The sequence below is a fragment of the Gallinula chloropus genome (assembly GCF_964237585.1).
Source record: "Gallinula chloropus genome assembly, chromosome: 10".
NCBI classification, from domain to species: domain Eukaryota; kingdom Metazoa; phylum Chordata; class Aves; order Gruiformes; family Rallidae; genus Gallinula; species Gallinula chloropus.
The window spans coordinates 11,455,207-11,481,773 of record NC_140095.1 but is presented as its reverse complement, the minus strand read 5'-3'; the positions used below and the strand labels follow the sequence as shown (position 1 = coordinate 11,481,773).

General features: G+C 42.0%; 2 protein-coding genes across 4 annotated transcripts in view; one reads left to right on the top strand and one right to left on the bottom strand.

Moving 5' to 3' along the window:
* The window catches only part of TRPC7 (transient receptor potential cation channel subfamily C member 7), a gene marked incomplete at both ends in the record, with an annotated part of 66,720 nt that extends 48,091 nt beyond the window's left edge, over nucleotides 1-18,629 (top strand). Inside the window, 8 exons of one of the 2 annotated variants that reach the window (XM_084268845.1) lie at nucleotides 972-1,205; nucleotides 3,081-3,345; nucleotides 8,663-8,858; nucleotides 11,700-11,921; nucleotides 14,707-14,787; nucleotides 16,275-16,328; nucleotides 17,677-17,752; nucleotides 18,487-18,629. In XM_084268845.1, the coding sequence (XP_084124971.1) occupies nucleotides 972-1,205; nucleotides 3,081-3,345; nucleotides 8,663-8,858; nucleotides 11,700-11,921; nucleotides 14,707-14,787; nucleotides 16,275-16,328; nucleotides 17,677-17,752; nucleotides 18,487-18,629 (1,271 nt within the window). The remainder of the gene's footprint in view (nucleotides 1-971; nucleotides 1,206-3,080; nucleotides 3,346-8,662; nucleotides 8,859-11,699; nucleotides 11,922-14,706; nucleotides 14,788-16,274; nucleotides 16,329-17,676; nucleotides 17,753-18,486) is intronic. The other variant, XM_084268846.1, reaches the window with a different exon arrangement.
* LOC311195445 (uncharacterized protein) lies at nucleotides 15,942-26,321 on the bottom strand. 2 transcript variants are annotated; one of them, XM_084268848.1, is made up of 5 exons: nucleotides 26,259-26,321; nucleotides 25,540-25,710; nucleotides 20,954-21,103; nucleotides 16,371-16,508; nucleotides 15,942-16,195 (listed from the first exon to the last, which is right to left on the bottom strand). In XM_084268848.1, exons 2-5 carry the CDS (start codon nucleotides 25,569-25,571, stop codon nucleotides 16,174-16,176), a joined length of 342 nt encoding a protein of 113 aa, XP_084124974.1. In that variant the 5' UTR covers nucleotides 25,572-25,710; nucleotides 26,259-26,321; the 3' UTR covers nucleotides 15,942-16,173. The 2 variants fall into 2 exon arrangements, 1 of the variants encoding a protein (XP_084124974.1); XR_014617504.1 differs by lacking the exon at nucleotides 26,259-26,321 and having other exon boundaries at nucleotides 15,942-16,190; nucleotides 25,540-25,872.
* Between the last annotated feature and the right edge of the window lie 246 nt (nucleotides 26,322-26,567).

The window sequence follows — 26,567 nt, the reverse complement described above, 5'->3', positions numbered from 1 at the left end:
AGGATGAAGGAGAGTTCACAAAAAGGACAAGGTTGCAGGAGGCCACATGGAACTTGGCAGGCACTGCTCCTGCTTGATTAAACGTGAATTTTGCTGCTGCTATGGAAACAGAATTGGGTAGAGTGCAGGAAATATTTATCAGTGGGTTAAATATTCCAATAATTTAGCTATTCAGAAGCAAGATTTTGGCCCCGGACCCCACTGTGATTGAAAATTGGGCAAGTTGGTGAATCTGACCTAAGCTCTTGGTGCCAGTTTGCCCACTGAATTCACCTGTCCTGCCCAGCACTCCTTAGTAGAACGTGGATGTCAAAACATTTCTGTTTTCTGGGTTTGGCATTTAGGTTTATCTCTAAGTCTCTGTCAAAAATTCAGACTAACCCTAGGGTTTTCAAAGTGGTCAGACTTTAATGTATTGAAATTCATATTATTTCATATATAAAATTTTATGAAAAGTACTGCAGGGGCAGAACTTCTGTCCCACCTTTTCTCTCACCACACTGTGTTTACTCCTGGATCAGATTTCCTTTCACAAAGGTGTGTTTCCATTCTCAAGAAAGACCCATCCATTGGATTAGAGAAGGAGGATAATATCACAAGATGCCACCTGCAGAGTTTAGCAGGAAGATTTGGGGCGCAAAAGAGGAAATGCATGATTTTTCCAAATAAATCAGCTGTTGGATTTTCTGGTGTCTTCAGTATTTCTGAGCAGTGTTTTCTCTGGCATCACCAGAAATCTACTTTAACATTGACTCACATATTAAAACTTCTCCTTTGTGCACAAAGGGTCATGCAAAAACTTGAAGCTTTTAATAAGAAATGACACAAAGCATTCTCTTGAGAAATTCAGGAGGGCTGAAGAGTTACTTGCATCAGTCTTAGAAGCTCCTGTTAGCCAGGAAACAGGTCTGACTGCCTATCAAAAACACCTTCTGTCTTTGATGGTTAAATTTGCCCTGGCCTTTCCACAGGCATGATATGGTCAGAGTGTAAGGAGATCTGGGAAGAGGGTCCACGCGAATACGTGCTGCATCTCTGGAACCTGCTGGATTTCGGGATGCTGTCCATCTTCGTGGCATCGTTCACTGCCAGGTTCATGGCTTTTCTCAAAGCGACTGAAGCACAACAGTACGTAGATCAGTACGTTCAAGATGATGACCTCAATAATGTCACCCTTCCCCCTGAAGTTGCTTACTTTACTTATGGTAAGATGCTTTTTGCTACCTAATGCTTCCTGTTCTTTCAGGCTAATATGTGGCAGTGCTGAAAGCGGTTTTCTTTTGTGATATTTATGTAGGGTGGTTTTTTCTAATTAAATCAAGTTATTCTTCTTGGATCTACCCATTCCAGCCATCTTCCTGAACAGTCAGAAAGAAATTGAGGTCTGAACCTCATTCAGTCTCTGATCTTGTGCTAAGGCTAAATTCAGGTCAATCACATCCCAGCAAAATAGCTTGAGCAACAAATAATCAGGAACCAGGCGTGAGCAGAGTATAATTTAAATTACAGATGAATGAACTTGCTTGGTTTTCCAAATGCAAAGTGGGGGGAAGTGTGTGAACACACTCAGGATCTGTAGCTGCCTTTGGAATTGGTGCTGTGCTCTGCACCTCTCTTACATCCAGCACCTGTATAATGGAAATACAAATGCAAATTATACCTATAACCTTTATTTTGGAGAGCCTATATCATTCATAAGTGCTAATGTTTGGAAATGCAAACGGTAGCATAGCCTTGACAATCTTATTTTTGATGGCTGAAATGGTTTTGCTTTGATATTGACAAATGAACGGAGCTTTGCACCCCAGCGTGGGGACTGTGTTCATTGCATGCCTCTGCAGGCTTTAGCTGTAACCCTGAGTAAAATCTGTGGGTGTTTTTGCTCAGGGATGATCTGGAGGACCTAGAGCTGGGCACAGAGGGGCACCACTTGCTCCCTGGGGTTGTAAGGTTGTAATTCCAGCAATGGGCTGGGGCTGGAGAGGAAGATGTGGGGCAGCAGATATGCACCATGCAGCACCAGACATGTTCTCTGAGCCCATCCCAGGGTGCACAGTCACAGGCTTGCTGGAGGGTCCTTGAGCTAATCACACTGGCTCAGCCTATCACTTGTGTGCCCCCACTGAAGGTAAGCTTCCCTCTCCCTTCTGGGGCAAGCAGAGGTCTCACAGATGATGCTGTGGTTTTCCTCTCTCTGGTTGACCGCTGACCCATTTAAAGTGAGTTCATGATATAAAGGTGCAAAGGTTCCTGAACAGAATGTCACAACCAGATCCTGTGAATTCCTCCATCTGCTGCTTTTCCTTTGGTTCAGATTACTGGAAATACCGACTATATTTACTGTAGTGTCCTTAAAGATGTCACATGCTTTAGTTCTGAGTCACAATCTTTTCATCAAGAATCTCACTTGATGCAAGGACACTTACATGTTCAAACATTATGTTCAAATTTTCAGTACATTAAATAAATGATGCATATCTGGTATCAACAAGAAGCTTTCTAAAGTAAAAATACTAGAGTGACTAGACTGCAAGAATTTGTTTTAATTTAAAGATGAAATTATATACTTGATGATTATATCTGGTCTATTGGAACAAATCCTAACTTTCTTATCCAATGGTAGTGATACACATCTGTGTCCCTAATGTTTCCTTTCCAAATTTTGACACAGTGCCATGTATCCAAATCCATAGCCAACCTCCACTGTGCTGTGGTTTTGGTTCTCCATCTGAAGGTCTTCAGATGGAAAAGGCCCAGCACAGCTGATGTTCAACAAGGAAACTGAAATTATCAAATTTATTTAAAGCCACATCTTTATTTGCTGTGTGACTCTGGTAAATCCCAGTGACTGCCTTATTTCTCAATTTTGTCATATGAATAATACAACTCTTTCTTCTCACCTATATGTCAGGAGCATACTGAGGACTTCAGTGATGAGTTCTTTCAAAACACCTCCCTTTTTTTTTTTTTTAAACTCCAGGCCAAAACCAAGATTCAGTCTTGAAAAGGGGTCATTTATCATCATAACTTCCAGCTAACACTTTTCATTACTAATACCTATTGTACGTGTATTGTTTTAGCCAGGAACAAGTGGCTTCCCTCGGATCCTCAGATCATTTCAGAAGGACTGTATGCCATAGCTGTGGTACTCAGCTTCTCCCGCATTGCTTACATTCTTCCAGCCAACGAAAGCTTCGGCCCCCTGCAGATCTCTCTGGGGAGGACTGTGAAGGATATCTTCAAGTTCATGGTCATCTTCATCATGGTGTTCCTGGCCTTCATGATTGGAATGTTCAACCTTTACTCTTACTACCTTGGTGCAAAATACAACCCTGCGTTTACAACGTGAGTACCTATGGAGAAGCGGCTCCTCTTGTAGTGTTCAATCCATTCTGTTGCTGCAAGGTGTGCTCAGATAGTTTCTACTCCAGCAATGTGGGGCAGTTATATCCAAACTTTGTCACAGGCCCAGTCTCTACCTTGTCAGGGATGTCAGGAATCACAAAATCACAGAATTGTAGGGGTTGCAAGGACCTCAAGAGATCATCAAGTCCAACCGCTAATGCTTCTGGGATGAGGTTCAGACTGAGGCTGCTTTGGAAAAGGGAAAGCTTAGAGCCCTTTGGAGGCAGGACAAAATGCAGTCTTGATTCTTCAGGACCCTGGGAACCTAAACACCAGCCCTATGGGTAGTAGCTGGGGTCCTGAAAGAGCTTTCAGAGGAGGGGACAGTCTGGCACCCCACCCTGAGGGACATGTCCCATGCACACATAGGAAAGCCTCCTCTCTTGCACTGCAATGTGGCACCCACACATCACGGTGGCATCCAGCTTTGTGTCTCAAACCCACCCTGACTTGCCTTAGGGACACGGTGGGGATGTCCCTTCGCACACACCTGTCTGGGAGGGAAGGGGAAAGCTTGGCATAATGTTGTCCCCTCACTGTGATCTCATTTCCAGGCTATCATGCCACACTTGTAATGTCTGAGCCCACGGCAGAGCAGGCAGCAGCTGGCATTTGACATGTCATTCTCTAAGGTGATACACGGTGAGCTGGGGCTTAGCCTGTAGCTGCACCAAGGAGAAATGACCTTTACAGCATCATTTCTGTCCTGCAAGTGGCTGTTTCCTTCCAAATGCTCAGGAGCCAGTTTTAACACACGACCCTCTCGTGTGACATAGATCTTGTAACATAATGTTTACTTTCCATAATTGAGCCACATATGCCTTCTAGACCTCTCCTGTAACCTCAGGATCTATTTTAATGGAAGGATTCATGAGGCCAGATGCAATTACATTTATCTGTGCTTAGGAGAAGGGTAGAAGAAAATTGAGTGTGTGGGATGTGACTTGCTTCTTATTTGAAGAGAAGGAGATGCCCTTGAAGCACAAGACTTAATGAGAAGTTGAGTCAATACCATCCTTGATTGTCTAGTGGCACAATAACCCTCAGTTGTGGTTTTTCCCCAGGCACGTCACTGGAGCACGTCACCGGACAAATTCTAGTCTCTGATGCAATGCTGTGCAGTAATTGTCTCATTAGCACTCATTAGCTAAGTGGATCTTTCAGTACTTACTATCTTTTCATGGAAATAATGAGCAAACATAGACTAAAAATGATGACTGTTCACCAGAGTAAAGATTGCTTAAATGCTCAAGGGATGTTTGGATTGGGGAAAGTATTGTTAAAAGGCAGTGCTCGTCCTCCTTAACTTCAGCCAGGTGACTGCTTGTCCTAGTGGGACCTCTTGTTCTTATGAAGCAAATTTTCCACAGGCATAAATTTTCCTTTTAAGATTTTGGGAGAGATTTCAAATAGACTTACTTTCCTCTGATTATTTAAACATACAGGAGTGTCAAATGATGATCAGTGAAAATGAACCCTTTCATCATATGAAACAAAGAGAATAGATTAACACTCAGCCTGAAAATCCTTCTCAGACATCTCATTCAGCAAGCTAGAAACCCTGAGGTATACAGTCTCAAACAATTTTTGTAAGCTGATGACAAAGTTATATTGGCAGTTGGGTAGCCACCAGCTCCAGCAATGTTTCCTTCACTGTTTTTCATGAGCTGCCTGTGGGCCTTGCTGAAGATGCTGGACTTTGGCTGCCATTAACTTATTCCCGAAAAGAAGGAAGATTTTGGTAGCAGAGAATTCAGCTGTTCATTCACTGAAAATTCACTTTTGGGCTCATGCTCAGTTTTGCTTGTGTTGCCTTCTCCAGAGCAAGCGTGTGGCACCCCAGTAGCCTCTGAGCTGAGGTATATTGCAAAGTTTCTGTCATTTCTTCCATTTCAATGTTCTGGGTGCAAAAGAAATACAGATGCAGTGGATGTCACACAGTTAAACACAGAGATTTTTTAACTACCCATGGTATCCTTTGAAAACCTTCTTTAAGCTCTTCTATGTGAAAAGCAGACCATTTCCACGGCAGTTGCATCCGACCCCAGCTATGTTTATCTGTTTATTGTATGCTGTGTACAGAACACAGCTCTCCAAACAGCCTGTAATTAAGAACATGCTATGCAAACAGAATCGAAATGGAAGCAAGACTGATTGAGTTCATCTTGCTTTCTGCATCACAAATCAGGCCGAAGGCTGCCACACAAGGTTCTCTGCCTCCTTCTCCCCAAAGGGAAGCATGACTCAGTGTTCAGTGCCATGTTACTTCCATGCTTGAAGGCTTTTTTCTTCTCATTTTGCTTTGTCAAAATCTGATGGTTTTGTAGGTTATTGACTGCATTGCTTTTTTTTTTTTTTTTTTTTTTGGCAGTGTCAAACCTCAGCCAATCAATTTCAGGAAATAACTCAGTGTGAAAGGATGCCTTAAGCTTTCTTAGAGAGGAGGACACATGACTGACATGAAATCATAGCCTTGCCGTGATCTTTTTTGATAAACAGCACACTGCTGTTTACAAAAGGGAGGAAAATCTGCAAATACACGATTGCCTTTGGTCTGGTTTGTTCCTTGATGCAAAATCTTTGCTTAACTTTCACAGGACTGTGTGTATTGAAACAAACAAACAAAAAAATCTCTCAGCTCTCTTCCCACTGCAAGTCAGCTCTACCACAGTAGAGAGAGCCCAGCATCCCCACCTCCCCGAGGAGCATCACTCAATCTGCCACTGCCAGATCCTCCCGCTGTCAGGATCTGTCAGTCTGGGCAGGACTCCCATCTTCCTCCATTCCATCATTTGTCTGCCTTTGAGAAGGATAAAACACCTGCTGACCTTGCAGGAAGGGGGTAAATAGCTTAGCTGGCACAATGAGACACATCAGCATCCTGGAGTCTTTGAGAACTTGGCTCCAAACATCCTCAGCTTGTGTTTTAGTGAGATGTTCTCAAAAAAAAAAAAAAGAACCCAAAAACCAACCTATGCCAAATCTCGTGCAGTTTGGCAGTAATTGAAAGGGGAGAAAGAGCCATCCAGCCTTTTTGGCAGGTAGGGATGGACTTGTATGAGGTCTCCCTAGAAATGTTATGTCTACAAGAGGGAGATGTGTGTTTGCCTGGGGGAATTGCCAAGCACTGTTTTGGGGTGTTATAGGTCAGGGCCACCTCTCACACCACCCTCCCAGTCCCACCACTGCGGGCACTGGTCCCTCACATGACCCTGGGAGTAAGGACTTTGGACATTTGCACTGGAGCCTGGCACCCTGACCCTTTCCCACCTTCTCTGCAGCGCTCAGGGCCCCTCAAAATCCTTAATTAACATTTGAAGGGAAATCTGGCACCTCTCCAGAACAAAGGTTAATGGGTAGGCTGGAGAAAAGGAGCAGAGTTGACAGGTTGTATTAAAATCTGCTGGCAGGGTGGAAAACTAAGGGAACCTTTCCAAATTAAAAAAGGAAGGTTAATAGCAGGGTGCAGCTCACATCAAGGCTGGGGGTTATGGGGTTTATTGGTATGGTAAGTGACTTAGGTGGCAGGTTTCAAAGCCAGAGAATTTTGATGTTCTAGATGTTCTTTAAGTGGGAAATACAACATTTAATAGAATAAGCCAGACTGCTACCACATCTGACAGGTTAATTCCAGCTACCCTTTGCAGCAGATGAGGATGGGAGACAGAAGCAGAGTGTTAGAGGAGGGGAAATACCCAGCAAGTGGAAAAGTGATGGTGCTTGTTGGCAGCACAGCCACAGCTCATCCCACACAGGCACCTTGGTGTGGTGCCCCCACCTCACGCAAAGAAGATCAGAGAAAGCCACGTTTGAAATGAAATCGTGCATCAACTATTTGAAACACCACTCAGGGTCGCTCCCCACAAGTCAGTGCTGTTATACACGCTGAGAATAAAACCTAAATCTTAGCTGCAGTCCTGCTACTACTTGTAAATGGAATAGGGAATGCCAGAAGTTATAATGGGAGATAAACACCAGTTTGCTGTGGCTGTAAGGAATTGCCCAGTGCTCTGCATTAGTCTTTCAAGGAGCTGTAATGAATTCCTTTTGCTTTTATGCATAGTGTAATTGATACTGGAGCTGATGTAAAGCTTATTGTTCCCTGAGGATATGTCGTAGCTTGTGTCTATACTCTGTTTTTATGAACAGATTTAGCTGGATTAGGCTGTCACTCTAGTAAAAAAACATTTCATCAAAATAATGGCATTGTTTTCTTAGAAGGCATTTACCTCCTGGCAGGCAGGGGGAGAAGGGAGGTTATTAACGGTTAACATGCTATGGATTGTTCAGTGAAGGCAAAATTATTTCTAAATTAAAAATTAAGTAAGCTGTTTCCTAAATGTACCAGTGTCCATACTCCTCCTTCCTTCCTTTTCAGTTGTGGCTGCTCTTCCTCTGCCTGTCACAGCTTTGACTCCTCTGCATCAGATTCTCCTTTTGACCTGACAGTCCATTCACACCCTGTCCAGCCCCACTTGTCTTTGTGTTGGCTTATTCCCTTCATTTTTCCTGTCCTTCAACATTTTTATTTTCCTCTGATTCCTTTCTACTTTCAGGCCAGGGTAAAAAAAAATAGTCAAATCAGAATGCCTCCCTGCAGCATCTTCTGCCATTCCTTACCTTCATATTTTTGCTGCATTTGTTTCAGCATCTGACTTCTTTGCAGTCCCAGAGCAGGATGGGAATAAAATCAGACTATGGACTGAGGATATTTGCACTGTGTGCTCAATATACCACTGCCACTAATCAGAGTTTTTCAGTCACTCCTCTTGGGTAAAAACTGATGCTTCCCTTCTACCTTGGAAGCCACATATAAGGAGGTCAAACTAGGTTACTACTTCCCCTTCCCAGAAAATCTCTGCCTGTCTGCTTTGGATGAGGAAAGGGTGAGAGAGTAGAAGTAAAAAGTCCTGCACCAAAAAGTTTCAAACTGCAAGATGCCCTTAATAGGGGACTAGATAATCTCCAGAGGTCCCTTCCAACTCCTATCATTCTGTGGCAAAACACCGAAGTGACAAATATTGCAGCTGAGAGGAGCAGATGGAGCAAATAAGAGGACATGTAACTTTATAGTATTAATCAGGATTTATATTTCTTTATCAAATCAGGAAATATGGTTTGCCACATCCCTGGGTGATGGATAATGGCTGTGCAAAGGCATCATATTTACATTGGTGGATCAATACTTTTATTATTAGCATTTGGCCTGGCTAACCTGATGTTAAATCTATAATGTGATTGTTTGCTTTCTTTTTAGGGTAGAAGAAAGTTTTAAAACCTTATTCTGGTCAATATTTGGCTTATCTGAAGTGATATCTGTGGTGCTGAAGTACGATCATAAATTCATTGAGAATATTGGATATGTACTCTATGGAGTATATAACGTGACTATGGTGGTGGTGCTGCTTAATATGCTAATAGCCATGATCAACAACTCCTATCAGGAAATTGAGGTAAGATAAGAAATTAGATCACAAACTCAATGCACTTAATTATGACTGATAATGAAAATGTTAAAAAAATACCAAGGAGGTTGTAGCTTTTTCTATATGCAAGGTTAGTGTGCTGTTGAAAGAAAGGTGTTTCACTTTGTAATGGTTAAGCCTGGGTCTGTCCTCCCCAAATTAGGATTGAATTAATGATTGACGATTAATCATTTCTATAACAACTTCAACTTCCTTGTTTGTAGTTACCATCTGTGAGCAAACCCAATTTCCTTTACATGTATTTAATGAAAGCAGTTTCTGATTATTTTTTTTACTACTTGGATTAAGACAATTTATCCACACATTACTTTAGCTGCATTGTTTGATTATGATAGATTGAGTAATATTTCACCTGGCTTTTTGCTCTTTTCTCTACTGCTTAAAAGCCCAAGCCCATCTAGATCTAAAACTCATGTGTGTATATTTAATAATTCTATATTTTCCAAGTATAAGTTATGCAAACTTGATACAGATGTTTTTGAGGAGTGTCTAGGTCTGCAAAACATAATTGTCTGAACAAAAAGCAACTTCTAAAGAATATAAGCACAGCCCTCAAGGAATATGAATAGGTTTCTATGGAGAGGTGTTCCCAGGGTTTACCCAACCTTGCTCAGTAGTATTGTTATTAGCAGGATGGATTTTAAATGCTTTGGACGTAAACAACTCCCTGCTAATGTAAATAAAGACAGAAAAGAATATATATATTTGGATAATGTTAATGCTGAGTCACCTCTTTCTTCTGACTTGTTAAATGTCAGGTTTCTGTAGTTGGGCTTGTATTAATTATTTGTTTTAATCTCCACCTCAGATCCTGACACTGCAAAAGGCCAGAGCTGAAAATATTTCTTGCTGTAATGTCTGATTCATCCATGTACTGTAGTGCAAATATAACTCTATTTTGTGTGTGCTGTAACTAAGTCTAAATGTCAGAGAGACCTTATGTATGTTCTCTGCCCCAGAAGCTTTCCTGCATGCAGAAGGCAGAGTTATTTCCCCAAAGATTTATAATCATTTAAGATCAAGCATCTTCCTGAATCCTCTTCTAAGCAATATTTACTTCTGAAGGGGTCTCAGCTTCTTACTGCATTTTTATAGTTTATTGTGGTAGGTAGAGATATTCTTGGAAGTTTCTGAGGAAAAATCTCTTAAAATACCTGAATAGGTGGCCTATAGTATCTAGTGTAAACTTTGTAGGTGACTATTTTCTTGGCAAAATGTTTTGTCAGAGTTCTAGATTGCACAGAAATTTTCAAAATTTGTTCCAGGCTACTTGTAACTATCAGCAAGCAAAGCAAGTTGAGCTATTTGGCCCAGACCCTCCAAGCTGAGGACTGGGAAAAACTGGTAAATCTCATACCAGTTCCTTGCACTCCTCAGTAGCAGGGAGATTAAAGTCAGAGTCATCCTACTGACTGCAGAGAAAGTCCTCTTTGCCAACATGTTTATCTGATGTCAGCAATGTCAGTAATGACAGAGGATGGTCATTACTTGGGAATTTAATTTCATTATGGTTGTCAGTGGGGACGTATTTGACTGTTAGCTGGGCTGACAAGACCATATTCTTGTGCTTTCCATTGAGTATCTCTCTTCAGTTACTTCTGTTTTTCTTCTGTTTATGTCTCTAGTATTAGTGTTTTCTGCCAACTTCACATTTATAGAAAGAAAGAATCCTTTTGCCAGACAGAAACAAGAGCTGCTTAACAGAAAATCATTAAAACAGTTCTCAAGAGATTTGCACTGTAATTCAGCTTAAGGCTTCTGTGAGGCTCAACCCCAGGCAATGAGAAGGCCAAACAGCAGAAGTGAATGCTGCTTCATTGGTGAAGACATATTGCTGTAACTGACAGAATTAATCTCACTCCTGTTATGCCTGTTTTTTGACTGGGTTTCAGAGGTATGGGGTAATCAGAGGTTATTAATTTCAGCAGAACACAGATGCACATGAGTACAGGGTGTTGGCACACCCCTGATTCTGTTGATGCTGCTGGTATCCATGTAAGCCACAATGAAAACAGCTGTAGAGCAGCTGCATCTCATCCTTTCTTTTGCCTGATAAATGGTTCTGCTACATGGACCTGACCATCCTCCTATACAAATGCCAGGAAGATCCATAGAGTACATGTTAACTTTGCCCTTGTACTTGGAAGTGATCATGGCCAACCTTGACAGTTCACACAGGAGATTCACAGACACTGAGCAATGGACTTATCCTGCACCTCCATCAGTGGCAAGAGGTGAACAGTAAGAGAATTAAGGTGTATTGATCTGGGGATGCATAATGGTGAATGCAAACAGGATCAACGAGAAAATCAGCCCATAGTAGAAGAAACTGGTGGCCTAGCCTCTTCTGTGGGGTATTCCTGGCAAAACTCAGTGATAACAGCTGGCTGGCAGCTAGATAGCATTGCAGTTTAACAGGGACAGTCTTTGTTGTTGTTGTGCATGTAAGTTTATTCTGCTTTCCATGATTTTGTATATGTTCTGACACATTCATTTATCATTGTAGCACAAGCACCAGATTGTTACTGAAAGAAAACCCTTTGCTGTCCAAGGAAATAGGAAATAATCTAGTATTTGGAGGATTTATACTCTGTGTTAATCCATTGCTTTGTTGAAATTTACCTAAGTTTGAGATCACCACAGAGAAGCCCACAAAGACACATTGTTTGCAGGGGCCTTGGGCTGGCAAACTGAAATTCAGTTCTAGTTACTTACCTGCATGTTTGTCCTTGTCACAGCTAAATTGCTTCCTACTTACTTGTTATGTATTTGGGTCGTGTTTGTTTTCTTTTCTCTTCCCTTCCCAAGGAGGATGCAGATGTGGAGTGGAAGTTTGCCCGTGCCAAGCTCTGGCTCTCCTACTTTGATGAAGGAAGGACTTTACCTGCTCCTTTTAACCTAGTGCCAAGCCCTAAATCATTTTATTATCTCATACTGAGAATAAAAATGTGCCTCATAAAACTCTGCAAATCTAAGGCCAAAAACTGTGAAAATGATCTTGAGATGGGGATGCTGAACTCCAAACAACGGGTATGTTGCATCTTTTCACCCTCTTTGTCGAAAGGATTTATGCCAGAGACCTTGGGCTGCATGGTGCACAGGTAGACCACGGACAGCACAGCCTCTTACTTAGCTTCATCATCGTGTATTAGCTGTACCACATTGCACCTGGAGGGTCCTCCCAGTGGCCTCATTGTACAGGACACTGTCAGGACACAGGGAAAAGAGCAATGTTTATAAAAGCAGGTATTTTTATAAGGGGGTTTCCCAAGTCCAAATAAATAAGGTCAAAGATGAAGGGCAGAAGCAGAGGCACAAATAGGCCCCCAGCTAGTCTGATTCCTCAAGCCTTTATGGCTCTTCAAAACATCCACCTTCCTTTAAGTGATTTCTAAATGAATTTTACTATCATTACATTTTCTACCATTCCCAGTTTGGGAACAAATTTCCAAGCAGGGTTTAACAACACTTCCTAAATGCTTACAGCTGTGATTATGAACCTCTCCACTTACATCTGCCCAGCAATGTGTAGCCACTAATGGGCAGATCCTGCCCCAGCCACAGCTCCTTTGGGCATTTGAAATAGAAATTTGTTTTGGAAATACTGGTTACACAGCAGCATGCTCTTCTAAGCACTAGTGAGTGTTCACATGACAAAGCAAGAGGGATGCAGGAATATGGTGAGCATCCAGACCCTTCCCAACAGAATCAGCTTTGTTCTCCCTTGGGAAAATGCCAGAGAAATTGAGAGAAAATTGTGTTGCCCGTAGTAATTATTTACTGTAACACTGTGCAGAGTGTCACTGGGATGAAGCATTCCCAGCACATAAATTTACTACAAACACAGTCCCACTCAGAGGGCAAGTCCACCTGCTTTACACCAGAGAAGAAAATGCCCAAACCAGTCACAGGAGCTGTGGATTCAAAATTCAAAATTCAGAGGATTCAAAGATGCAAGGAGGCAGCTTTGTTTTATTTGTTTATTTAATTTTCTCATCTCAGGCTGGGTTTGAATCAGAAGAACACCAGGAACCTATTTCTGGGGGAAAAGCAAAGCCCTTTAAATGTGTCATTATTTCATACAGTCACTGCATGTGAGAGGCTGAGGTGGGTCATGGCAAGCTTGGCCAGCCTCTCTAGGGCAGCAGAGATGTTTCCCCACCACAAGGAAGGGAGAAGGTGTTTTAAGAGACACTGAGGAGAAGGACACGAAAACTGGAGGAGGCTTTGCAGAGTTTCCCTTTGTGACGTGCAGCCTGCTTTTGGGGCTTTGCCTGGATCTCTTGGGTCTCCCTGAAGCAGCAAACAGCTGACCAATGCAACTCATGGTGAGCCATCCAGTCCCAAGCAAAGCCCACAGACTTGGAGGACATCATGGTACCATGAATTTATGAGAGCTGCTCTGGGCTGATGTTTATTCAGTCTCTGCCAGAGCCTAATTGAGTGAGATGTAAATCCATGGGGTGCCTTCCATATTATCAACCAACCTGCACCACATAGCAATCACCACCAAGATAGACAAGCATTTGGGGGCACTTTACAAATGCCTTTAATACTACTACTGATTACTGACAGACTCACTAGAACAGCAGAGTCTTGGAAGAAATGCTTGTCCATTAACTATCTCAAATAGTGATTAAAAAAGTATTGTTAAAGCTTTATTTGAACCTAACCACATGAAACTTGCTTTATTCCACATTGGATTTCTGCTTCAAAGCATAAACAAAGTGATAACATTTTCTTTAAGCTTCTCCTTCCCCAGGCCACAAGAGTGAAAGTGTCTGGTTTGCCCTTTTCTGTGGAATTTATGCAAAATTTAGTTTCCATGGCTTTGATATAAACAATTAGGCCTATCAGCCCTTTCTTGCTTGCCTGTTGATTTTGTTCATGGATCATCTTCAAAACAGCCTCTGTAAGACCATGGCATGCCTGATAAATGAGAAATTAAAAAATAAAAAAAAATATGAAAGGATTACTTCAGGCATTTACTCCAATCATATTTTAGCATCCTGATTTGAACAAAATAATCTATTTCTCACATCCCTAGTCCATTCAGGGAAGAAAAACTCCTTTCCCAGGGCCTTCCCTGTACATACACTTGCGTATAAGTTCAGAGGTCTGTGATTTATATTGGTTCCTTTCAGTCTGTGATGTGAATTAATTTCTTTGAAAAAGTGATTTCTTTATCATTAGAACTTGGACCAAAATGTTCAGAGGTGGAAAATAGAGTCAAAGAAATACCTTACAAATATTTTGTGTAATCTCTTTGTGAAAAGTCTCCTTCAAAGCTTCTAAAGCACCAAATTAGCAGCTGGGATCATGTTTTGGGGTTTTTTTTAAAAAAACAAAATCCATATTTTTATTGAGCTAAAAAGTTAGCAAATGGTGTGACTCTTTTAAAACAACTGCTGAAAATCAATTCTGTTTCAAAATTTTTCATACCACATCGATTTCTTCTCTTTAAGCACAAATTTTTATTTTTCTTCCTTTCTTAAATTGTGGTCAAAATTTATAATCACCAATGTGATTATAAATCACATTTATAAATTAATGTTTAAGAGGCACATACTTTGTGCCTCCTAACACCTTCTTATCTCAAACCTGTGCGTGAACACTATTTTTTCATAGATAATTCTGATTCCAACATTTTTGAATAATTTGTGTTTTTTCAGCCTTTCAAAAGTTTACTTTTTTTAGGCCTGAATGTGCAGCATTTTAGTCTATTCATACATTGACCTATTTCCTACTGTTTCTATAAAGCTCTGTTTAGCTTGGGGTGATCATTGCTTAACTATATCATGTTTTATGCTTTCAGAAAGTTCGTTTTCACTCGAGCACTCGAAATATAGAAAATTTTTCTGGGAAGAATGCGTATAATAAGCCCACAAGATATCAGGTAATGGCAGCATGAAAGCAGGAGCTGGGGAAGAGATGGCTCAGTGAACAACTTTTATCTCCAAGGGTCATGGTTGCTTTTTTCCAGTAGATGCCATCCTGTGATGTACCAGGCTGTGGCTTAGCACAGGCATGGGATTGGGCTGGGGCACTGCAGAGACAAGCACAGCCTGTCACCCTAGAAATACCCATGGGTTTAGTGTTTGTCACATGAATTAACTCCACTTTAGGGTGACAGAGCCCGGGGACAGGCTGCCCAGGGGGGTTTTGGAGTCTCCTTCTCTGGAGATGTTTAAGACCTGTCCTAGGGACCCTGCTTTGGCAGGGGGTTGGACCCAATGATCTCTTGAGGTCCCTTCCAACCCCTACGATTCTGTGATTTAGTTCAATACCAGAAGTATCACTCACTCTTTAACCTTCCAGTCTTGCATTGACAGCGTTTCATTTCTCATGACACAGCACCATTTCTCCAGCCTTTGCATTAACATTTGCATGTGCTTTCTCCAGCAGCAACCTGTCTTCCTGAGCTCAATCCGCAATGTGATATGGTCCAAAAATACCTGTGGCTGCAGTGGTGGCACAGGGTACCCCAGCCATCACAGGAACTGTCTCAGCTGGAGTGTTCGTACCAGCAGATATATTATTTCTCATGCAAACACGTGCACAGGAAATACCCAAGGGTAACACAATAAGAAAATGTGCCATTCCCCAAGTATTTTTTTCCTTATTTTTTAACATGAAGTGAAAAGGAATCCAATGGCAAGTGATACATTAAAGAAAGTTGAGGAAAGTAATAGTTAAATTGGACCAGAAATGCAATGGCACATCTGGAACAATGGGCTCCCAGGCTGTACAGCAGGCCAATAATAAATTTTTACTGGTTTTAAAAGTTTTACAGGCTTTTGTGCCAGGAGTGGAGGTGTGTCTAAAAATTGATGTTAGAAATGAGATACTCTGGCATCTGGAGTTAGTTGCCTTGATACCATCAGAGGCAACATCACTCATTGCAGCTACAAAGAACAGTACTGGGGAGGAGGAGAGAAACAAAGCTTACAAAGTGCAATATTGGTGCAAAAATTAATTACTTTCCCATAGCTATTGGCAGAAATATCTACTAAATAGCAAAGTAGACTCTTGTTAAAGCATGATCGCATTTTTATAAATGTACAGATGCTGTAGACAAATCTGACTATAACACGAGTTTGATGGAGTAGGCAGCCTTAAGCTTTGGACTTCTGTCACACATAGTAGTTAATACAGGATAGCATTTGAGTAGTGTCCATCAAAAATAGAAGCTGTAGGGAAACTGGAGTAGGTAGCTGTTATGTTGCCATAATTTTCCAGGTAATGAGAGTGTTCACCATGTGCTTGATTCCTTGTCTTAGTCTCAATTTCCTCTGTCATCTGTTCTGAAAAAAAAAAAAAAATATTTTTGGGTCCAGGATTTCCCTACTTTCCCCAAACATTACTTCATTTATGTTTTCTCAGGTGACAACCCTACCTCCCTCTGGATTCTACTACCTTGGCCATCTTCAACACACCGTACGTGCGCTGTGCCTCATCTCTGTTGCCTTAATGACTCACCCGGTTAGCCAGATGCCTCTTTGAAACAAGGACAGTCTTAGACATCCCATATTCCATGGCTGCATGACATATACAAATGACTGGATACTTCTTTGATGTTCACTTGCCTTTTGCATGGCTATAATCGGTATTTGGCTTCTGAAAAAAGAGAGCAGGTGTACTGATGTCTTCATTCATATTGATGTGATGTTCAAAGCAGAGACTGATTGCTCTGTGAACAGGTGACCCATGCTGGGAGAGGCTTCTCCCTTTACAGTACCATCTGGTCACTGAAAGACATTTGTGTATCTGTTCTTGGGTGCTCACTGAGCTCTCCTCTGTTTGCAGAGGATGCACCTAGACCATCATCCCTGGTAGAGGAATCCTGTTTATGTTTATCATAGTTGAGATTTTTCTTTCCTGTTGAGTAGTGTGTCTCTGTAGTGAAGAACTGACAATGATGAGGGCCTTCAGCTGTAATCCAATGTGTAGTCCAAGGCAGCTAAAGTTACTTTCTTTCTAGTTAAATGTAACTAAAAGCATTTTTGGAACAATATCACATTGCACGCTCCTATCCATGGCCATCTTCTACAATTACCATATACACTGTTCAATAACAATCATCTCCCATTTTATAAGTCTGTATGGCTCTGTTTCTTTCCCTGTGCTTGTCCCTTAAAGTCTGCCATTTCCCTAAGAACCTTCTCTCCCTTAAGACAAGTTCTGCACTGCTGTTCAAACTCTATTCTCTTTGTCCTTCAACAAATTCATTTTCTCTCCTAAAACCCCAATTCCAAAGCAAACAGAGTCTTTTCTATTAACCTTGGGTCAGACACTCAGTTCATCATCATGAGTGAGTTTGCTAACATTGAATTTGTCATTTGCTAACATTAAATTTGTCGTAACATTAAATGGTCATTAAATAACCACTTTTTTCTCCTGTAAAGTATTTTGTCTTGATACATTCAGCAGCATCATGCTAAAGGAAGGCTCTGGATCCCATTTCTTACCTTGCTATTGGATCATCCGTGTTTTCTTTCTGTCCATGGGACATACTCTACTTTCATGTGCATGCCACAGAATACACCAAAGTGCCTCATATGTGGGCTTATTATGGAATGGCTGTCAATCAATTAACTATCATAGGACAAAGTTCATAATATAAAGTACAAAATAAATGGGAAATCAATAAAAGATTCTCTTTGCATTCTCTGAAGCCAGGTCTTATCCATAGTGAAAGCAGGGGTTTGAATTACTTGTGTGAGTCTAGAATTAAGGCAGTGGGGACAAGGCCATGTTAAGATAAGTGTTTCTGTTCTCTTTTCAGAAAATAATGAAACGTCTGATTAAGAGATACGTGCTGAAGGCTCAGGTTGACCGAGAAAATGATGAGGTCAATGAAGGTAAGTGGATTTTTATAATTGGCACAGATTAGAGCATGTCATGTTATTGTTATTGATACAGCCACTAAGAGGGCTGAGCTTAGATAACATCCTCTGGAGGGAGAGCGTGCTCATGCTCACAATAAGGTGAGCAGTGGTGACTGAGCCAATTTATACTCTTGAGATTCTGGGTCCTTAATTTTCCTTAGCAGAACACATATATCACAGGATCTGTCTTTTAACATTATCCTACTCTGCCCTGTAGTTCTGCCTCTCCTCACTTTAAAATACCCACGACATTGCCAACACCTGACCTTGCCTTGGGGTCTACGTAAAGCAAATTCTCACTGTCCTGCCTATGCCTGTCCCAACAGCCTTTTTTGAGCTGTTTGAGGATTTTTAAGGCCATGCTGTGATGTAGGATTTATATGTAGATGGAAAAGAACCTCATTCTAACACTTCTTAACTGCTACCCTCCTGCACATACCCTGTGTAGGTGGAGATCGATACATGGAGAGAGAACAGGCTCAAGAGAAAAGATGAGCTTTCTGTACATACTTGCTATTGTTGTCAGTACCACCACTGCTACTACAGGTTGTTTCTCACAAGCCAAATATTAAGTGCATAAATGCAACGACATCATATGGACATTCACTACCAAGGACATTAAAGTTAATGCTTTCTCAGGTCTTAACACCACAGCCATTAAATACTTGGTTCAATATTGCTCACAAGAGCCTTTTTCTCTTTTTTAGGAGAACTTAAAGAGATTAAGCAAGATATTTCTAGTCTCCGCTATGAACTCTTAGAGGAAAAGTCACAAGCTACTGGTGAGCTGGCAAGACTAATACAACAGCTGAGTGACAAATTTGGGAAGAACTTAAATAAAGACATTTGATGGTGAGCACAGAGAAAGGCAACCGGTTTTCTAAATACTATTCAGTCTCAACCAGCATCTTAGGAGGGCAAAAACCATGCAAAAGATGGGTACTGCACACTCATCTTTTGCCCACTAGTAAGTATTGTAGGAGCACTTTGTGTTACTCCAGTGCTTGGTGACTTACCAGTTAAATCTTTTATGATACAAAAGTGACTTACTGGTAAAACTATATGCCCTTTGGCATCAGAAATAGATGCACCACAGGGAAGGCACCTCTAATTAAAGGCAAAAAAGCCAGATTCCTCGCCCATCTGACTCCAGAGAAGACAATGCAACTGTGCTCGTTTATACCAACTGGGACTGTTCTGATCAGAATGGGGTGAAGTCTGAAGGCAAAATGTGCCAAGCATATTCCTTGAAAATTTTTTAAAGATTTCTATCCTTGGGTGTGTACTCTCCTTTTATGTTTACATGGGCATCCACGAAGATAACTTGGAGCAGCACTGTGGTAAATGAGATACTAAGCAAATGAGAAATCATCTGCTGAAATGACAAGGCAAAGTATGGCAGGTAGAGGTCATCTCCTTTTAGACTGGAGGGCAGCGTTGGAAAACATGGACCAAGGTTGTTGGGTAAAGCATCTTTTCACCTCTATCCTAAAACCTGATAAAGGGATTCCCAGACAAAACCTTCTCTCCGCCTTTTCCGACTGTATTAGCTAGTCCACTGATGGATATGGTCTCTTTGTTACGCACCTAGCCTCTCTTCAATCCTTAGATGACCCCAGCTTCAACAACAGTGTACTGAAATATTGATAATGATGTGAGACTCACTTCCTAGGAATACCCAGAAGTAATATATATTGTGCTAATGTGTTCAGTTCAAGGAACAACCTTAATCCAGTGACAGTGATGTGACTGATATTTTGGATTCCAAACAGCAAGCCATAAGGTGAGATAAATCACAAAGAACACAGCCCAGTAGTTTCAAACCTCCAAATCAATATGAAAAGGCTTCAATTTCAGTGAGAATGTTCTGACAAACAAAAAAAGGGGTAAAAAATCATTGTAGAAATTATTGGTTTATGTCTTTGGTTCTTACAGAGGATGAGGAAGGGAATAAAGCTGATTTAAAGTCTAACACAAGTACTTGGATTGCACTTTTACATCTGGGAAGTGATGAGTATGTGCAACACAGCAGCAAAATTGGATTGCTTGGGTTTTTACATTTAGCTATATGATTTCAACTACTTAAAGCACACCTTACTACTTGGGAACCACTGAACTGTACTGTTTGTTTACAAGAGACACCTATAAGATGAATATTGCATTTAGGTATCAGCTAAGAAAAACAAGCAGAACCAGAAGGTGACCTGTGATCAGTTCTTAAGTGCCAGATGAGAACACAGATAGCCTAATAGATAATAGTTATATTTGTAAAAAAAAAAAAAAAATAAAATAAAAAAGTGTACTGTACGTAGATCTGTTTAGAGAAAAAGCAAAATACTGTATTTTTACCTTTAATAAGATTATCTTGTATACTGTAATATTTTTACCTACCAGTCGGGAAAAATAAAATTACCTCATAATATTTTGTTGTACATTGAGTGAAATATTTGCCTGATCTTTTGACTAGCCAATACATGAACAATTTTTTCACTTTTCTGAGGCGTGTGGACAACAAACTATATGAAGGAATTTTGCCATGGGAATTCTGAAGCCTGAAAGAGTCAAAAAGCAAAACTTAAACTATGATACATTTAAAAGGAGCAAAACTAAGGAATTAAAGTCTCCGTGGCCAACTATAGCCTGCAAAAATGACTACTTATTTGTGGCACTTAATTTCAGTCCATCCTTATTAAGGTGTTTGTAAAATTACATTCTAAGAACTGAAATTCATGTCAGCTAGCTTCAGACAAGCATCGTACTGGTGTTCAATCAAAAGTGAAATGGGTGAAATTGAAGTTTACAGGCTTTAGGTGGTCAGACAACTGAAGTAGTATTTGCCCCTGGACTATCCCCTGGATAAGTGGTACTTCACAGTGCTCCAGCACAGGGTAGCACTTCCCACAGCTGCTGTTTGCAAACCTGGGAAATAAATCCAATAGCTCCTGCAATGTAGCATCATTGATAAAACACTTCACTTAAATGTCAATGTTCAGCAGAGAGTATCAAATGCCAAGGTAAGGCAGACACTGCAAGAAATAATAGTGGCAAGCATAAGTCATGGCTTTGGGCTGTCTCTGGCTGCTTAAACCAGAAAATGTTGCTGATTTCACATATTCAGTTCTCCCCATAAGAGAAAAGAATATCTTTCATCATAATACTGCCTTTTTTTCTCACCTGTCTTCCCAGTCACCACGTAAAACTTTCTTCAGCCTTGGCAAACCAGCTCTGTTGCCACAGCACATGTTCCGTGACAGCTCTATACCTGGCTCCTGATTTCCTGGCTCCTCATTGCTTTGCTCTTCCCATTCAGTCTTCCAGCATCCCCTAGGAATTTAAGCAGAATTATTCTAGGCAGAACATACACTAACCACCAGATTTCCCATTTCTTATGGCATCTCATGTCATGTGGCACAAGAAAGGGGAAACTCTATGATACCTTTTCATTTTGTATATTGAGGTGCAACTTAACAAAAGGCCCATCCCAAAGTCCAGCAGCTCCAAAGGGTATGTTCTCCTACCACTGAATATCGCAGTCATGTCCTGGTCAGCACAAATAACACCAGGCTTGTTGAATTCTGTGGGCCCTGGGGGAAGGAACATCTCTGCCCCATCAGCTACTGCCTGCTGCCCTTACAGCATCTGTGCCATCCTGCCACAGATAGTTACCACGCTGCTCTGCCTTCTGGTATTTGCTGTGAAGGAGCATAATATTTTCTAGGGCTTCTAAAAGAGAATAAAAGATGTATTTTTTAAAAAAATAGTGTTAAAAAAAATAGTCTTCCTCCCCTTTTGCATTTACATTCCAGGGAACTATCAAGGCACTGAGGTTTCTTATATAAATATTCATGACCAGCAAAATCCCACTTCATCAGAGTGCTTTTCTCATCTGGCCTCAGGAACACATGTGAGGAAGCTGCACACTATGTATTAATGTGCTACCAGCAGAAACAATGTTAAATTCATGGTTTATTCTCCAAGCTCTGTTTATAAGAAATTAAAATTAAGAAGCCTTGCTAAAAGCTCCCTGAGAGGATTTAGGCAGTTCAAAGAGGAAAACTGAAAATAGCCAGGTCCTAGATCACAGTAGACCTGAGATGTGCAGGTCCCCTGTCCCATCACCCATCACCCCATGGCAGGGCAGGTCACTTCAACACACATGATTGATAGGTTAGACTGGATCAGCCTGTAAGAGTTTGCACTTTTGGCTTTGAAATGTACAATTCAATATCCCTTTGATGAATTCATAGTGCAAAGGAATGGAATTTTGCCCAAACACTTTGTAAATAGAGATTTATGATTACTTTATGGGAAAGACGTTAGGGAAAGATGAAACAAACCCAAACTCATCCACACAAGTATGAATATTCTCCAAGAGACAGTCCTAATTTTGCAAATCCCGCAGGGAACTCAAACTAGAACATAAATAGACACCCTGAGGAAGGTCAGAACAAAGCCATTAACTGGCCAATATTGATTTGTTGACTGCACAAGTCTTCAGGCAACTGTTTCACTCCTGGCAAGGACCAAACCTGGCAGCTGCTGCTAACAGAAAGGGAGCAAACAGCAGAAACCATTAACATGCCTTTTAAAAGCCAGACTGCAAGGTTTTAAGGCAGGAACCCCTGCTGACCAGAGGTGCAAATCCTGACACAAAGGGGCTTCCCCAGGGTACCTGGCATCATGTTCACTGCTTTCAGCAGCAAGGGATGGGCTTTGCAGCCCACAGGGTGGAGGTGATACTTCATACACAGCCTTGCTCTCACCGCTGGACTCATCCTGCCTGAAACTTTACAGCTGATGACTAACGACAACTGTCCTCAGGTCCCACAAAACATAGTTTAAAGGTAAATAAGAAGCAAGAACTGTGTCATGAATAATGGCTTAGCAGACTGCCTGCATCCTGACCAGAGCTCACAGCACATTAAATTGGCAAAGCTAGGCTTTTTTTTAATTAATCTGTATGAGAAAAGCATTTCCAGCAGGCCAAAAGAAATTGCCCTAATTAAAAGATATAAGAGATTAAGGATCACTCAGTAAGGACAAGGCAGGACACAGTCCATCACCACAAAAGCAGGAGACCTGAGCAGCATGGACAGGTTTTCAATCACATCTCCAGCCGACAGCAGATCTCTGCCTGCATGAGGGGCCAGGTCTGTGCTGCAGGTAGGGAGGGAGGAGGCAGCATGAGTCCCGCATCCTGGGCAGCACCACCCCAATGAGCACCTCTGCTGCCTCTCATGTCCTGAGCAGGGACCTGGCAAACAAGTTTTCCATTCCTAATTTGGTCTGCCTTTGCCTCCTTCACTAACAGGTAGGGAAACAGGCAGGGAAACAACAGCCAGGACTTCCCAGCCAAGGCTTCCAGGACTGTCCTGCAATATGGCTTTCAGATGGGGAGGTGATAGAGGTTTCCTCCACCCAGACACTATAAATACATTCCTTGTGACCCAGCCTAACCCCTAACAGCAGCTCTGCCCTTGCTTTGGCCAGAAAATTCCCACCACTATGGAGGTAGAGATGTTACCATCAGTAGGTCCCCTTGCTCTCTCCTTCACCCACTTGGTTCACGCCCACCATTTTACCTGGCCAGTGCCTGGACTCAACCCTGCGAGTGGGAGACCTGATGCTGGACACCAGCCTGCCCAAACCACAGCATTAAGGAACTTGGATTTTTAGTGAAAGGGCTGAGATGGCACAGGAGAAATAGTCCCAGCTTCCAGTGAGGGAAAGGAGGCACAGAGAAATTCAGAGATTTACTTGCCTCAATGAATCACAGAACCACAGAACATTAGGAGTTGGAAGGGACCTCAAAAGCCCACTGCCAGAGCAGGATCACTCAGACTCAATCCCACAGGAGTGCATCCAGGCGGGTTTCAATGTCTCCAGATAAGGAGACTCCCCAGCCCCTCTGGGCAGCCTATCCCAGGGCTCTGTCACCCTCACAGGGACAAAGTTCCTCCTTACATTCCCATGGAACTTCCTCTGCTCCAGCTTGCACCTGCTGCCCCTTGTCCTATTGCTGCCACCTCTGAGAAGAGCCTGGCTCCATCCTCCTTACTCTCACCCTTTAAATATTTATAAACATTAATAAGGTCACCCCTCAGATGAGATGGAAATCAGGGGCCAAAACTGGAACTGTGGCTCTGAATATTTTTGAGGTCTATATAGACCCATTAACTTCACCCTCTCCTGGTCCCTGTTCTGCATCTTCACAGGCACATAGTCTGACGTGAGGGGTAAGATCTGCCAATGCCTGATGCAAGCAGCACAAGGGCAACAACAGGAAAAAAAGAATCATTGCCTCACTTATCATATATCATTTTGGGAAGTGATTCCCTCAATCTCCAGGAGCTTTTAATGGCTCCATATCAATAATGAGATGTCTCTGCTATAGTTGAATTTAAATGAAGCCAAATAGAAAGGGAGATAATAACCAAAGGGGCAAAATAACTGAAGGGGTTCTGGAAGTTGCAATGCCTTTAATAGCAAGAAAAGGGCACTCATGCAAGGTCGTTGGAGATGGATATTGAGCACAAACCTGCAGCATGGTAAAGGGGATTTGAAAAGGATTAAAAGGTTAATGAATAGCTAATGAGCTTGTTTAATATATAACTAATGTTTACTATCATACAGACTAATATTTAATTCCCTTACTAATGATTAATTATTCTGCTGCAAGGGTTTAATTAGGGCTTACACAGCAGGAGTGCAGGGGGAACTGGTGCTGAGATGAATTTCCTTGCTGCAGTTGCTGGCCCGGACTCCAGACGCTCTCCAGCAGCTACCCCTGCAGCAGGCACAGCTTCAGGTGTCACAGTGTGCACAGCTGACCAGGAAGCAGAAGACCAACAGCCAAGATCTTCCTCAGGCAGCTCACTGACTCCCTAGCAAGTTGCTTTTGAAAACAAGAGAATAAATCCCCAAAGGAAACATCTGCCTGTACCCCAGCAGCTCACAGCATGGAGCACTGCCCCCATGCTCTCTCATCAGAGTGGGTATCCCAGTCTTGTTATACTGGTATGCAGCATCAGTTCTGATCACTGTGGAACAGAGGTTGTGATAATTCATTCCCAAGTTTTCATTTGAAAATGAGACCTTCTGCCAACTTAAAAAGCTGATTGTCTGCAAGAAGTGCTGATTTTATGCAAAACTGTTTCCCAAGCACAAATAACAAAGGTGCATCCCCCCCATACAGGAGGTCGTTGGGCACATGTGGTTAGAAACAACACTGAATGATTTTATCAGCAGCCTGCCAGGACAAACAGACACTCCTTCAGCAAGCTCCTCACGAGACCACACTCGCCCTCCCAGCTCTGCATGTGCAGCCAGCCGAGGCAGCTCACAGCTTAGTGACATTTTTCCCCTGCCCCAAATCCACAGTGACACCGTATTCACCAGATGAACCTGAAGCCTGTTGAAGTAACATTAGGCAAGCCTCTAGCTAAAGGGAAGCCACCAATTTGGTTTGAGGGGCAGTCACTGAGCACACCCAAGAGCAGTGACTGCAGATCATGGCTTTCTGGCAGTATCTGATTTCTGCAAAGCAATGTCACTGAGATTGAAGTACAACAGTGAGCAAATAACAGACACCTCATCAGAAGCAACATCCACTGCAGAGTAACACACAACTTGAGGGAGACTTTTGTCTTTAATATACTTATTAAAGTTATTAATGAGGTTTTAATTAATGTTATTAATAAGTTATTAACTTAATATACTTTAATATACTTATTAAACACTCTTAACCATATGTTGTGTACCTGATAACACCCAACTCCATCCTTGACATCATCCAGGCATCACACACCTTTCATGGTGCTGCACAGTTGCTGCTTACGCTGCGATAGGTATCGTGGCTGGAAACGGGCGTAACAGCAGAGGTAGCTCATCGCAGAGGAATGTGGTCCTGGAGCAAATCAGCCATGGCTTTCCTATGGGAGAGGAAGGAGGAGATGGTGTTATGGACCTGAAACACAAACCTTCAGCAGGTTTTGCTTTCAGAGCAGGGGAGGGAGAGCTGGAGTCTGCAGACAGGAAAGTGAAGGGAATGAGGGCAGGAGATTTGCACCCATGGCAGCACAGAGACTGCAGTGTACATCACCTGGCTGTGCCTGACCACCCTTTTGTATAAATTATAACCCCTGCACTTCTTTTGCTTTTGTTTTTTTTAAACTTGTGAAAAAATATTGTGGGGTTCCTGTTGTTCAGCCATCCTAAGGGGAGAATGAGGAGGAGGAAAAGGTGTGACTTGAAGTACAATGAAACGAGAGGAAAAGCATTACAGATGGATGCCAGCAGCATGAATTATACTAATTAAAATTAAATTATATTATTAAAATGTTAGCACTTCCTTGGCTGGAGTTAAAGCCAAATAGCATGACCTGCAGTCTCTGAACACCTCCCCCCCCCCCCCCAAGCTGTGCAGGCACACTAGCTAGCTCAGAGATAGCTCAGGGATTTAAACGTGGTATATACATACCTATAGGGTATGGAACAGGCTGCCCAGGGAGGGGGTTGAGTCACCATCCCTGGATGTGTTTAAAAGATGGGTAGATGAGGTACTTAGGGATCCTGTTTAGCACAGGACAGGAACAGTTGGACTCAGTAATCTCAAAGGTCTTTTCCAACCTGGTGACTCTGTGATTCTCAGTGCTGGCTATGTCAATTGATGCCTCAGCCTGCAATAACCCCACCGTCCCTAAGACAGACCCCAAGTAGCCTGTCAGTCTGAGAGGAGAGGAATCATTTCCCACTGCTCAGAAAGTATTTCCCTGGCTCTATAAAAGTT

Coding starts and splice junctions, on each gene's coding strand:
- LOC311195445 (XM_084268848.1), bottom strand. CDS start 25,571: ATGATGTCAAGGATGGAGTTGGGTGTTATCAG. Junction 16,509..20,953: donor CGTGGTGACTGGGAAGACAG/GTGAGAAAAAAA, acceptor CTCTTTTTTCAG/AAGCCAAATACCGATTATAG. Junction 16,196..16,370: donor AGAGGCATCTGGCTAACCGG/GTGAGTCATTAA, acceptor TTTTTTTTTCAG/AACAGATGACAGAGGAAATT.